The 15154-nt window shown below is 36.3% G+C and overlaps 1 protein-coding gene across 1 annotated transcript in view; it reads right to left on the bottom strand.

Annotated features, from left to right (window-relative positions):
- wdr18 (WD repeat domain 18) overlaps positions 1-15154 on the bottom strand; it is a 94489-nt gene that overhangs the window by 11958 nt on the left and 67377 nt on the right. The window contains exon 8 of the mRNA XM_067387390.1: positions 966-1132. Within this exon, the coding sequence (XP_067243491.1) occupies positions 966-1132 (167 nt within the window). The remainder of the gene's footprint in view (positions 1-965; positions 1133-15154) is intronic.

The raw sequence follows: 15154 nt of genomic DNA, 5'->3' as shown, positions 1-15154 counted from the left end.
GTATTTAGCTAAAGTGGATCTTCTAAAGAGTGGCTCATTGGGCTAACTTTGAACCCTCTCAAAAAGAAATAAATATTGTAAGGGGACTTGGTTAGATTTATTAGTTGTTGATTGGATGGAGTCAGATCTGAATGCAAGCTTGCAGTTGATTTTATGTATGAAAGGAGAAGGGTTTAAGCGGATTAAATGATTGGAAAAGTCTGGCATAACTATGGCAAGTTTCACCAGAATTTTGAGTTTTTGACAAATTTTAATTTCATGCTAAATTTAAGATAGACGTCTCTGATCTTGACCAAAAATTGATGCACCTCTCCATGGAAATAACATCACAACATTTATTTCCATCAAGAGGTGCATCATTTTTTTTGGTCAAGATCATATATTGGCAACGTAAGAGGTAAAAACTCTCTAAAGTCTACTCCAGCACATCGCAAAGATTTTCAGAGGTTCCAATTCATGCTCCCTCCCAAACATTCATTCACAATTGGAGTCTGATGAATCTTGACATTGTCATCCTGGAATAAGGCCATGATACACCTTACTACATGGTTGTTTAAGAAATGAAGAGCTACACACTCCATCAATTAGGGTTAAAAGAACTGTTCCCAAACATATAACATAAAAACATAATTTACCAATTTAAAAATCAAAGTTTTTTTTTTTTATATACACTAGATGTAGATTTATAGAAGTAGAGCTTTGTGAAATAAGAATGGTTTTTGTTAGCACATCTTTAAGACTTTCATATGTAAATGACCTCTGGTCTTGGCTAAATTTTTGCATTTGACCTTCTGCATTTATCAGGTTAGGCCAAGTTGCTGCATACTGAATAGGAATTTATAAGTAAATGTAAAATCATTGCTCTAAATGAGCTATTCTGGCATTTCATAAATAGTCTCAGAGGGCCTAATCTTATTTTCTATTATATATCCCCATTAAACTGGAACCAATATTTCAGATGTTACCTGTGTGTTGGCTCCCAGCCTCAGACACATGCCTCCGGTGCCCGTGCTGTCACCTTGCTCGGAGGGGTTCAGGTGGCGACTGAACCGTGGCAGTGGGATGGCTGGACGACTGTCAGAAAGGAACATGTTGGCAGGTGCTGGTATGATAGCAGCATTGGTCACAGGACCTGTTGGGGAGACAAGGTGGAAAAATCTCAGTTCTTTCTGAAAATATGTAGCAGTTTAGTAAAGGTTTGTGAATACTGAAATCCTCAAATAAAAACGGTCCATTTTAACAAAAGCACTTTCTCAGTCAGCCCTGAAAACAATGACTATGCAATATTATGTTGTGAAAGAGCTTAACAAATCTCTTTGCAAATACTCTGCATCTCTTACATGTGTTCACACAATCAGAGGTTCTAACAGAAGGCTAAATTGATGATTGATGGCATAAAATATGTACAAACATTCAATGTAATATTATTTTTAATATTGCATATATTTTACAATAATGTTATAATGTTACACAAGATTTCTATTCCAAATAAACATTGTTTTTGCTGACTTATTCAAATCCTCAAAAAATATATCATGGTTTCCATCAAAAAAATTAAACAGCACAACTGTTTTCAATTATAATAAGAATAATAATAGGAAATGTTTCTTGAGCACCAAATCACCTCAGAATTAAGTTCTAAAGGAATAGAAAAAAAAAGTACATTTTTAAATTGTAATTATATTTCACAATATACTGTTTTTACTGTATTTTTGATCAAAGGTGAGCATAAGAGACTTCTTTCCAAAACACAAAAAAAAAAAAATCTTACCAACCCCAAATTCATTATATATATATATAAAATATACGAAATTTCATAAACAGTACAATAAATCAATGTCCAAAACAAAGCTCATTAAAAAAATTGCAACACCTTTAAAAAAAAAGGTAGCTTGATTCAGATTAATAATGGCTCTTGGAACAAAACAGTGAAATAATGTCTTATAATGCCTACCAGATGGAAGTAGTTCAAACATATGATGGCGTATTTGCCAAACAGCGTGATCTATACATAGATATCTTTTGATGCTGGCAATTCAACTATAATTATCTTATATATATAAACCTTTTGAATTTGGGATTCGTAAGAATGTTTTGGAAAGTATGTGTGTGTTTGTTGGGCGACTAGTCAACTATCCGTCTAAATCCAAAAAAATCTCAAAGTTATGAACTTTATGATTTTTCCACTTCAGTTCTCTCCCCTACTGAGTGGAAATGGATTGGAAACTGAGGAGATAAAACCAGCAGATAATCTTTTACAACTACAGCACTCTAAAGCACTACAGAGCTCTTCACCTCCAGCTTACAGTGTTAGACATTTTTATTTGCCCATTACTGTCAGTGTAGAACATGCTAGCAACAAATCACTAAAACTGACCATAACACACTGGCAGGAGAAAGTTTGTTTGTTTTTATTGAGCTGAGACTGTCTACACACTCTCAGGAATAAAACAATGCTCCTGCAGTTCACTTGAGATTAATTAACAAAAACCAGGTCCAACTGAGCTTCCGGCATCTGCTGTCTACAGTCCTCTTTAAAAGCGCTAGACACAAATCATGTGCACAAGTGAGAACTGTGGCAGACTCAACTGAACTACATTGGCTTGTGTACTAAACATCACTTGATTGAAGGATTCAAACAAAAGCTTGGGTAAACCAGATGATCATGTTCTCCAGCATGATTTGAGAATGATATACATAACATTTGGTGCTTCAATGGAAGTAAGAACATCTGAACAAGTAAAGAACAAATGAATTCACATTGCAAATGTCACATATTTAAATACAATAAATATAATTTAAATATATATATTATACACTACTGTTTAAAAGATTGGAGTTATATAAATACACTGGATATAAATCAATTTATTCAGCATGCACACAAACTAAATTGATAAAAAATGACAGTAAAGATAATTCAAATTTTATAAATATGAAAAATGTGAAATTTCTCTAAGCTGTTTTCAACATTGACAATGATAAGAAATATTTAGCACCAAATCAGCATATCAAAATGATTTTCTGAGGGATCATGTGACACTGAAGACTGGAGTAATGATGCTGAAAATCAGCTTGAATAAATTACATTTTGAAAATTTATATACGTAAGCAATAATGTAAGAGATGCTGAGTTGTATCATGAATAAGTCACAGCTGAAGGGCGCTGTTAGACACGACGCGAAGCGGAGTGCCTGCAACCCCTTCAGCCGTAACTTATTCATGATACAGTACTAGCCTCGAGTACCTTATTGCTTTAATAAAACAGTTACCACACAATACAAATATTAAAGCCAAAAATATGTATCAATGCAACTTTCATGAAGTAAACTCACTGAAAGCCTTCCTTCCGCCGGAAAAAATAGTCCCTGACCATGAACAGCAACAGAAGTTACATTAGTACGCCATTAGATGGCGGCAAAGGCTGTCTTTATGAGTGTGTCAGTCAGTAGCGAAGACTTTTCCATTGAAAAGACTGAATTGTTGTGAACACAGAACAAGACGCAACTGACAAATACTTTGACTAGCACCGTCAGTCACGGGAAAACCCCTTAACTGTTAAAAGGACAAGATAATACATCCGACATTTATTATGAACATAGGACTGACATGAAGGAAAATGCTAAATCAGAATGCACTCGCTCACTCAATCTCTTTCTCACAATACTCTTCTACATAATACAGTAAGCTTCAATGAACAATATAAATTGAGAACAGTTTACGTTCCTAAGAGTGGTTGCTAAGGGTGTTGTGTAGTGTGTAGAACAGTTAGGTGAAGCGGTCATAGCCGTGTTTGACCAATCAGAATCAAAGACAGGAACTAACCATTTTATAAATAAAAATAAGTTATTTTAAATCATAATAATATCTCACAATACAATTTTTTTAACTGTGTTTTTGGTCAAGTAAATACATCCTTGGTTAGCATAAGAAAACATATCTTACCAACCCCAATTTGTCTGAATGGCATATATTTTATTATATAGTATTACATATTATGCAGTAATATATATAATGTAAAACATATAACATGTAATAACATTAATTTTGAGTAAAATGAGTTGTTGAACTGAACAATTATATATAATATGAAATAAATAAAATATAAAAAATCAAAAATATAGAAGCAATAAAAAGCATTTTACAGCAAAACCTCTAAACATATTTCCAGAATTTGCAGGTCTGCATTACATTGTGTATCCCAGATTTCCTATAGGGCCTTTTGGAGCCAATATAGGGAAAATAGGATGTGTACAAACATGCTTTATTTAAATGCTGTATTTAAATTGCCAACAGATTTTGGACCAATTTATCAGTCTAAAATTAAGAATCAAAAAACGGATCATGCAACATGTAACATCAGACATGCATCAACAACAGCTCAAACATTTTCATAACAGCCCAGAAAATGCCAGTGATTTTCCACCAAAAACAGATGAAACCCTAGCAAACATAATTAAGGTGAGTATCCACACTTCAAAGACGCTGTGTAGTAACTGTTTTCAACAGCACAATTTTGTCTTGTCACCCTGATATTCCCTAAAGATTAATCATTGCATAATTTCACAGAAAGAGACAGAGTGAGGAGATCTATCACACAGAAGAGTCAGTTGGCAGATTAGATTAGACTCATAAACTGAGTTGGCGTTTTATAGAAAAATTAAAAAATGAGCTCCATCACTCACACGGTCTGAGACATTCCAGACGCTGATGACATCAAAAGTTAAAACTGGCCACATGGGAAGTATCTTGCTAGACTGGAATTGTTTGTTAAGGGGTTTTCATTTCCCCTGGCAAAAGTTGCAGGACTTCATTAGATAAAAATAAGATAATAAAATGATAATAATTAAAGAAATAAAATGCATGAGTGTGTGCCCATGTGGTCTAATTAAAAACTGGGCTCTGCATGCTGTAAGCATGAAAACCGATATGGAGATCAACTTTGGGCTGCGTTTATTTGCCTTCATTTTTGTTTTGAAGCTATTAAAAAGTCACTTGTCTCCACTATTTCCACTCAAGCCTTTCAATTTAGAATTGTTGATTTATTGAGGCCAGTCAAATTAACACAAAGGTTTTTCACAATCGGCACCCTCTGCTTTCACCCTCTGCTTTCTGCAAAAAAAGACGATGATAAATAGGTTTTTTGCAGAGCAATGGCTCAGTGAACCGTGTGTACATTAATCCCCGTTTCTGAACGATGCCAAAACAATTATGATAAAACAGGTAAGCAGTGATGCAGCGGCAGACGCCCGGAGGACGCGCTGGTCTCTCGGCAGTGCGGATTTGGCGGGAGAAACAAGCTGCTCCTCTCCAAATGCAATTAAATTATATGGTTCTTTTCATCAATTCAACCTGGACCAGAATTGTTCAGAGAGAATGCAGAGCCCACATTTTATACAAGCTCTCTTCTAGGCCTACATTACTAACATCTTACTTGTGTAACTAATGTGTCCACTAACTAGGCCCAGATGAAATCTACAGTCTTCTTTCACATTTTCTGCCCTTTTTTGGGGTATTATGTGTAGAATGGATTTACTTAAGCTAGAATGTGTTAAACAGAGTACATGCTACACTGAAATTGTATATTTTACTATATAGAAGTTGTATAAAAATTACAAATTATATATATACACCTTTTGACATCCAGAAAGTTAGTTGAAAACATGGTTAAAATAGACAAACATGGTTAAAAACATGACAACGGTGGTTCAACCTTAATATTATGACGAGATAATAAGTGACGAGAATAGGTTTTGTGCAGAAAAACTAAACAAAAATAATGACTTTATTCAACAATTTGAACCGTTGTAATACGTAGTGAACTGAGTGAAGGCTTCCTTGTTTACGTCCAAATGCCAACTCAGTTTTGGCCGAAGCTGAACACGTGAGCAGCATGACGCATACATGTGATGCTGACACAGGATAAATAATGCCAATAATGAGCCGGCATTCGGACGTAAACAGGGAAGCCTGCATTGAGTTCACTACGTTTAAATTGTTGAATAAAGTCGTTATTTTTGTTTTGTTTTTGAAGTAAAATATCCAAAAGCCACTAGGCCAGTGTTATATATTTAGTTCACTTGAGTACTTACAATATCCCAAATGTTTCCAACTATTTCAAATCGTGAGAAAATTGCATTTTTAACCAAGGCTCCAGGACGTGTGAGGAGTCAATGGAACAACTGTTTGGTTACATTTACAGATAGAAAACTAATTGTTGTTATATAGCTCAACACGTTTAGTCTTATTGTTTAAATCTAATTTTCTTGATTTTTTGCGAGTACCATGCTTTACCATGGCTCAGAGAAAAACACTATTTTGTCAAGAAGTTAACATAGCATAATCAGATGCAGCTTTATACAGAATTTTCTCCATGAAACAATACGTTTTAAAATTAATTGCATGCCATTTATCAACACAAGCCATCGAGCATTTAATGATATTCTAAAATCGATCTAGCTTACTGCAGTGTGTAACAGTGTCTCACAGCAGCCACCGAGTGAACGCATAACATTTTCAACACTCAAATGTATCCAATATGATAAACAGAGCGGTGTTACCTCATACTCATGACCGGAAAAACCGAGGCGGCACCAGCGACTGTGGCATAATAAAAGTTCAGCTGCTCGCTGCGTGTGTTGCGCAATCGCTCCAGTGGCCTCGTTCAGCTCCCACAACACTTGGTCCTGCTCTGCTTCATACTATAGTACTGTTAATAATAATCGCATCCATGAACATGATTTCTTCCCGAGTCCTATCCCGATTATTTCCAATCGGCTGCGAGGTGAAGACCACATATCCACTGTAGTCACGTTGACTATTTTAACCATGTTTTCAACTGCCTTTCTGGAATATCTGAAAAAAATATCTTAATTTGTGTTCTGAAGATGAACGAAAGTTCCACTAGTGTGGAACGTCATGAGAGCAGGTAATTAATGACAGAAATTTCATTTTTGGGTGAACTAACCCTTTAAACTGAATGAAAATCTGTGGGTGCAGATTCCATGTCAGTCTGCTAAGTACATAACAAATGAATGCAATGAATTTCACTAGCTGACAGAAATTCCACAGAAGGTGCACAAAATATGCTGTGAAAAAATGAGTTTGATGTAATAACAGCAGTCATCTCAAATTTAATAATGACAAACATTTAAAATCAAGTAAATTCCCTTTGAAAGACCACTGTGAGAATGTCTGCCATATTTTGAATGCTCTGCAATACAGTGAAGCTCCATGATTATTTGGTTTTTCAGACTTTCAGGAACATACAACAATGTTTTGTTCAGTTGGGATTTGGGAAATGATTGATTCCCTTCAAATTTTAATTATTAATTTGTTTGAGACTTTTATTTATATTTAGTCCGCTTCCTATTTTGCATCTCTTGTGTGTTTGAGTAATCAGAAGAGGGAAATATGATGACCTCCAAAATGCTTTTCTGAGTGACTGTACAACAAATGCAAAAATAAATAAATAAATAAATAAATAAAAATCACTGAATGCTATGACAAATGTAACACATGCAAACACATATTTCATCACACATACACAATCAAAGAAAGATGACAGTATGTGTGTGTTTGGCACATTAGTGCATTGAACAGGAAGGAATACAATCAAATGTGTGTGAGAGATGATCTAAAGGTGAAATGAACGATTTTCAGCTAGAGATTTTGCTGGCAGGTTCAATTAACACTGGATTAATATTTTAAAATAACAATACTAGAGATGAAAAAGATTGTTTGGTGCATCCCACATCTTGTGTCACGCTGAATTATGTTCAATATCACTCTGCTGGATCAAGGCTAAAAGATAACATACACGCAGAAGACATTTCAAACCAAGCAGTGTCCTACACACAGGGTGAGCCTGGCTGATACTTCATTATTTTGTGGTAGAGTATGCGGGAGGCATAACATGAATGTTAATGAAGGTTTTAAGACCTCCTGTGGTAAAATTACGGATGCCTGCGGGTGGATTTACAGCACTTAAACATGGAAACGGTGAGGGAACTCCCAATCATATTTTCCCTTGCCAAAACTCAAATCAACATCAGAATCTATAATAGAATCTAAATATTTGACCGCCGCATATACAATGTGTGGCTGCTGCCATAATTATTAGGCAAGTCGATATTCTGATCATATTTTTTTTTCCAAGCACATTTTACCAATTCCAAACCACATCTAGAGAGATGTCAAAGCAATCACAGCTAAACTGTACTGAGGATGAGTAAATTCTGTCATCATTTGCTCACCCTCATGTTGTTCCAAACCTATGGGTCTGTATACACCTTAATTTGTTTTTAACGATCGGAGAGATACTCAATTTGTTAAAACTTCCATTTACACTTGGCCACACAAATGTGTCTCCACAAAACTAATATAAATCTGATCTCCAATTCCAGCAAATTCAACAGAGATCATGTCAACAAAAGCAACAGATAAGAGCTACATTTTAATTATCATCTAATTTCAAGATCAAAGACTGCAATAGGAAAGAGAGCAGCATCAGCACTGTTAATGAAGATGTTTGCGTGTTAAGCTTCAGGACGCTGACCTTTCAGGTTTTTTTTTTTTTTTTTTGCATCAGTTTGCACGTCAGCTTGATCAAAAGATACTCAGCTACTCATCTGCGGCGGGCTATATCTGTGGCGATGCATCTTGCAAGAGCGCTGTAATATATGGCTACCAGGAGCCGGTACACGCTCTCACTTGTTTATTTATTTTTTACCATTTTGGGAGGAGTAAAATTTACATGTGAATTCAATTAAGTGCTTTGAAGTGGTTTGAGTGATCAGATTTAAATCGGTCTCGAAAGTGCATTGGAGGGCTTTTACACCTGGTATTTTCATGATCTGACAGCTATCTGATCAGAGAAAATGCATCAAGTGACCAGGTGTAAATAGGCCCAATATGACAATTTTTTGAAGAATGTGCAGTACTAGTTGCACTTTTCCGAACAATGAATATGGCGTTTTAAAAAAGGCCTAGGTTTATGGTAATTGATTTTTCTTATTTTAATTGATTATAGTCATTTTTTTCCCCAGAGTGTTCTAAATTAAGTTTATTTACTTTTTAGTTTTAGTTTTATTTATTTGGTATCTTAGAAATACCAATGTTTAATCACTAACAGAAATGTACTGGTATCTAGTGGCTTTTTTTACATTTTAAAATGTAATGTTTATCCAAAACTAAAATTAAAGATTTTAGTTAATAAAGTGTTCTCATTCAATATTCCGCTAATAATAAAAATGCACAAAACACTCCATAAAAGTATCTTATGTGATTAAGATATTTTTAATAATTTGTCCACAAACCACTCAAACTCAGTGACTGATCCAGTTCATTGCTCAATGGAGAAAAAGATTATCAGTGAATATGGTATAAATATATAAATGTAGTATAATGGTATAAATCGTATGGTATAATATAATATGATAACAAAGTCATATGGTATAAATATATGACTCTGTTATTATAATGTATACCAAATTAACTGATAACCTTGCTTCTCCATTTACTGGATCAACCATTGAGTTTGAGTGTTTTGTGGACGAATCCTTCAGAATTTTCAGCTTTACTTTAACAACAACAAGGCAGCAGCACAATGAGAAGCGACCGTAGCAGGGGTCTGAACACGCGAACAGCCTCAGTCCCATTTATGAAGCATTTTGTGAATTATACACACCACTGAAGACATGATGGCAATATCTGTTGATGGCCTTGTAATAATGCATTGCATTATGTTACTAGCCATTCAGCCATGCAGTCTGTTCAGTCTCATCTGCTCGAATACAGCATGAAATGCCTTTTAAGAAAAACACCTGGAAGCAGGTTGGCTGAAGAAAGCGTGGCGAGGCAACTTTGTAAGTAATGCCTCGGTAATGTCTCGGTGAAAGTACCAGACTGGAAGTGACATTTCAAAGAATCTTTCGAAGGTTGTCATTAGCAAAATAAGAGAGAAATATATCACTGCTACAAAAGCATGAATGTTTTTATAACATTTTAAACCCCATCAAATGACGACCAGTGAAAAGTACACAACCTCACAAAAATGCTTACGGACGCTAGATCTGAAGAATCAAGATAAATGTGCCAATTTCTTTTTTCTTTTTCTTTTTTGTTTTGACAAGGGAGTTGAATAATGCATCCAAATCAGGAGGAATCTCAAGCAAAACAAGAATAATTTTTTGTTTGTTTGAGTGTGCTAGAAAGAGAAAAGAGAGGGATGAGAGAAAGAAAAAAAGAAAAATAAGCACATCTACGTAATATACTTCGATCGGTCTAGCACAAAGGTTGTTTTTGTTGTGCTAATAAATGCAATCTGCTAAGCCAAAGATAGTATTTGAAGACCAAATAGCTAATGAATAATCATGAATTCAGAGAGAAAGTAGCCGTTTCAAATAAGTATAAATGCACACAACACAAATTTAGTCAGTTTTTAAATATTTTTTATAGATTATATAATTATTATATAATATAATTTTTATAGATAAATATTTATATCTACTTTAGAATTCACAAAGACATAATGCAAAAAAATCCAAGATGGTGGACAAATACTGATTATAAATATCATCTAATACCAAAACAAAAAAGATATATGGTACATTAGCATCTTTCACACATAGTTTTTAATGGTAAATCAAGTGTGAACAGGACCTTTTATCTCATAACAGTTTTCCAGTTGTAACAGTAGTTACAACAGAAATTGTAACATTACCAGTAAATTACTGTTACCTATCTGTCAGTCACTTGGATCTGGTGTCAATGACTGACACTAGGGGTCATAATTGGGAGCACAAATCACATCTGGGTCTTTGAGAAAAGGCCAATAAAAATTGCAAGATGAATTTGCATATGCTACTCCCCCGAACATACTGGTATAAAAGGAGCCAGTGTGCATCCACTCATTCAGATTTGTTCTTTGGAGCTGAGTGAAGTATCTTCTATACGAGCTCATTCTATTTGCCTCGTTTAAGAAGGATTGCTGGTTTTACAGTGCAGTCTCTCTCCACACCTCACATGGATAAGTGCAGAAAGAGCTTCCCCATAGCAAGCACAGACAGAAAGAATGTTTCAAGCATCTTTTTAAAGACACCATTCCGCTTGTGCGTTTTAGGTATGGTCATATTCTCTCGTCCTCGGACGGCCACAATCTTTGTCTCATATGTTTGGGTCATTCCAATGCTGAGACAGCATTCGTGGGTGGATCATGTTCTCACTGTGAGAACATGACCATGGCAAATTTGTCATCGCAACTCTCTTCTCTAGTAAAAGGAGTTTCTTTAGCTGCTCCTCATCCTGGTCCATCTGTAATGGACAAGGCTGTGGCTGCTAGTCCTCAGGGCGATCTTCCAACCATCATCAGCAGTGGTTATATCACTCAGGTTGATGCATATGAGATCGCTACAGCATTGGCTAAATACTCGAGTCCCAAGATAGGCACAACACAGCGGTATACATTGCATGGCCATCAAGCCGATTTGTCATCACTTATTCGGCCCTTGGACAAACCTTGCACTTCTACAGGCAGGGGTTCCCCTAGAACAAGTGTCCAGGCATGCTGTCACAACAGACGCATCCAAGACTGGCTGGGGTGCTGTGTGCAATAGGCACACTGTGTCGGGCTCCTGGACAGGACCTTGACTGCAGTAGCACATCAACTGTCTTGAGTTGTTGGCAATATTGCTAGCCCTGTGGAGGTTTCGACCATTGATCCTTCCCCGGACTGGTGAACCCTGAATGTATCTTAGTCCAATCCCATTTCTACACCTTACCCCTTCCCTTTTCCCCTACCCCATTGTTTTGTGCATTCACGTGAAGGGCTAGGGGTGTCTCGATTCTCTTTTGGCTGGAGTGGTAGGGGTAAGGGGAAGGGCCAGATTGCCCTTCAAACGAAGATTTTTCAGGACCACACTTCGAACAAAGTGGTATGAGAAATTTCCCTGCATACACCGACTACCGTGCTGCTAGAATGCATGTAGTGATCATGGTAGTGATATTTCCACTCAGGATCAATCACTTGTGTTACCTGGCTGCCAGTTTCTCCGTAGCTTGCTGTTGATATAAGCACTTCATTGCTGTTCATACTGGTTAAATATTACAGGGCACTAATAAAAGCAACTAGGTATGATGACATGTGTAATGGTGTAGTAGTGGTGTCCCATTTCTCAGGGGAATATTTTTACCCCCACACCTTTCCACTCAGTTTCAAGGGGGAAGGGGTAGGCGAAGGGGTATAAAATAGAATTGGTATTGGGTCTTACTCTTCAGCACCCTGCAGCATGGAATTCAACGTCAGGCCCAGTACTTGTGATGCATGCCCCTTCGGGTCAGCCCACATACTAGAGCTAAGTATTCCATATGTAGTGATTCACTGACCGTAATCCCATATGAGGTACCCTCCATGATACGATTTCCCTGACGGAAAACCAGTCTCTTGCACTTGGCAGAGCTCTGTCTCTGCTGCCACTGTGCTTGTAGAAGTTCCTCCCTCTTCAAGCAGGACCTACCACAGAGACTTCTTTCCATGTGTGGTACTTTCTGGTGGGTAAGTCCATGTGATGTATTCTCCACATGTTAGTGGGGTAGTGTCAGACATCGACAGTAGATGGAGGGAAAGAGACGTGATATGCCTCCTGCCACAACACTGAACTGCCCGCTTAAATGGCCAGAACACTGTCTCAAACATGAATGAGTGGATGCACGCCGGCTCCTTTTATACCTCTATGTCCGGGGAGTGGCATATGCAAATTTCATTCGCCAATTTTAAATGGGCCTTTTCTCAAAGTATAAGCTGTGATTGGGGATCCCAAGTATGGCCCCTACTGTCAGTCATCGACACCTCATCTTGTTCCCTCCATCAGTGAATGGAGGTTACAATGGTGCCTGAGACGTTATGATGCTATGTGTAAACAAAGCATTAAATTATTGGTATGAGCATGTACAAGGTCAGAATGTGCTCAAAACCCTGCCTTCTTTTCCATTCATCAGCACTGTGGCTCTGCAGTTCCTATTGTGTGCTATAGTAATTGCAGTACTATATTAACTATTAAAAGCAAAAACACGTTCTGTGTGATCATCACCTTACGCCTGTCAAATTGGACAGATTGTGAAACTAAAGGTCTTCTTATCCAGGGGGATGAAGAAAACAGCATAGATTTTAAAGGTAATTTCTGATGATTGGCATCAAAGAGATCACCGGTATTTTGGTATTTGTGCGTGAATAGTATCCTATTGTTGCAAAGACGGAATGGCATTGCTTGTGTGAACAGCACATTTGTTTATTTACCAGAAAAGTCAATCTGCTTAAAATTTCATTAAATAAATTGGAAGAAATTATATGTTCACAGTAGTTAATGCACTATGAACATTGAAGCGTACCGTCAAACCAAAATGTATTCAGACACCTTGAACATTTCATTTATTAATACAGTTTGTTCATTACAGTTTAAAAAAATGGTAATAAAATATGACAAGATGTCAGAGTTAAACTATGTCAGAAAAAAAATTATCTTAATTATGTCAGATAGCACTTAAGCAAAACATGGTCAGGTCAAAGTGTCTGAATAATTTTTGGGTCCAAATTTTTATCAATTTTACTGCTAGTCCACACATTTTTGGGTATAATATTTTACAGTTTACTCAAAGCTTACAGTTTACACAGTTTATTAAAAGGTTTGTGTTAACATTAGTAAAAGCACTATGAACAAACATGAACAAACAATTAACAACTAGATTTTTCTTTTATCAAATATTAAAGGCACACTATGTAGGTTTTCGCACGCAGAAAGCTATGTAGGTTTTTGAGCGCGGAATCTTGACGTCTTCACCTCACAGCCGGTGGAACAGAATCAGGATGGGACTCGGGAAGAAATCATGTTTATGGATGAGATTAATAATGTTACTGTAGTATGAAGCAGTATTGTGGAAATGCAATGAGGCCGCTGGAGTGATTGCTAATGAGAAACGAGCGTGCCACACGGCTCTAGAGCAGTGGAACTTTTATTATGCCACAGTCACCACTTCTGCTTCTTCAGGTCAAGAGTAAAGGGTAAAGCAGTGCTGTTTTATCATATTGGATACAATTGAGTGTGTTGAAAATAATGTTATAACGTCACTCTAAGCGTTTGCTCGGTGGCTGCTATGAGACACTTATTGCAGTAAGTTAGATTGATTTTAGAATATCATATTAATTAATGCTGGATGGCTTGTGTTGATAAATGACATGCAATTAATTTTAAAACATTGTATGACGAAGAAAATGCTGTATTACTGTTACTAAAAATAAAGCTGCATCTGATTATGCTATGTTAGCGACTTGACAAAATAGTGTTTTTTTCTGAGGCATGGTGAAAACATACAGTAGGAAAATCAAGTAAATGAGATTTAAACAATGACTAAATGTGTTTCCACAAAATAAAACCGGAAATCGAGGGTAACGCAGGTATGATGTCATTGATAGACAACGCACATACACACTCCATGTCCTGGTTAAAATTGTTTATTTCTCTGGATTTATACAGTCTTGGAAACATCTAGGATAATGTACTTACACATTACATTACACCTAACCCAAAATATATAACACTGCTCTAGTGTTTTTTGGATATTTTAGTCCAAAAATCTTATATATTGTGGCTTTAACAAGGATTAATACATGTTGTAAAAAATATACTGTTCATTATTTCATGTTAGATAATGCATCAACTAATGTTAACAACTTACCTTACTACAAAATGTTACCATAAAATCTAACTTAAAATAGTCTATTTTACCCAATATGTGTGTACTATGCATCAGTATCATGTTATCAGCTTAGCACTATGTTAACTCTGCTGAATTAATTTATGTGTTTTGTCTGAGGAGCATAATTTGTTCCAAATCAGTCAATTAATTTCTTTGTCAGTTAGAATGCTACTTTAGAAGGCAGCTCACTAAGTTTTGGAGCAATAAACACTCCCAAATTAAACTTCACTGAGTCATGAAATGTAGTTTATGTGCTGCGTACTTAGGCGAAAGTATTATTCTTTGTTTTGGGCAATCTGGGCTGGCTAATTATCTCCCTCTCAATCATGGCAATTGATTCACGGGATACTGGCTCCACTCCTAGAATTACACTAATGGTGCAGGCTACTCCGACACAAGGTCA

The sequence above is a fragment of the Chanodichthys erythropterus genome, chromosome 6, assembly GCF_024489055.1.
Source record: "Chanodichthys erythropterus isolate Z2021 chromosome 6, ASM2448905v1, whole genome shotgun sequence".
Classification (NCBI taxonomy): domain Eukaryota; kingdom Metazoa; phylum Chordata; class Actinopteri; order Cypriniformes; family Xenocyprididae; genus Chanodichthys; species Chanodichthys erythropterus.
This window is presented reverse-complemented; position numbering and strand designations above follow the sequence as displayed.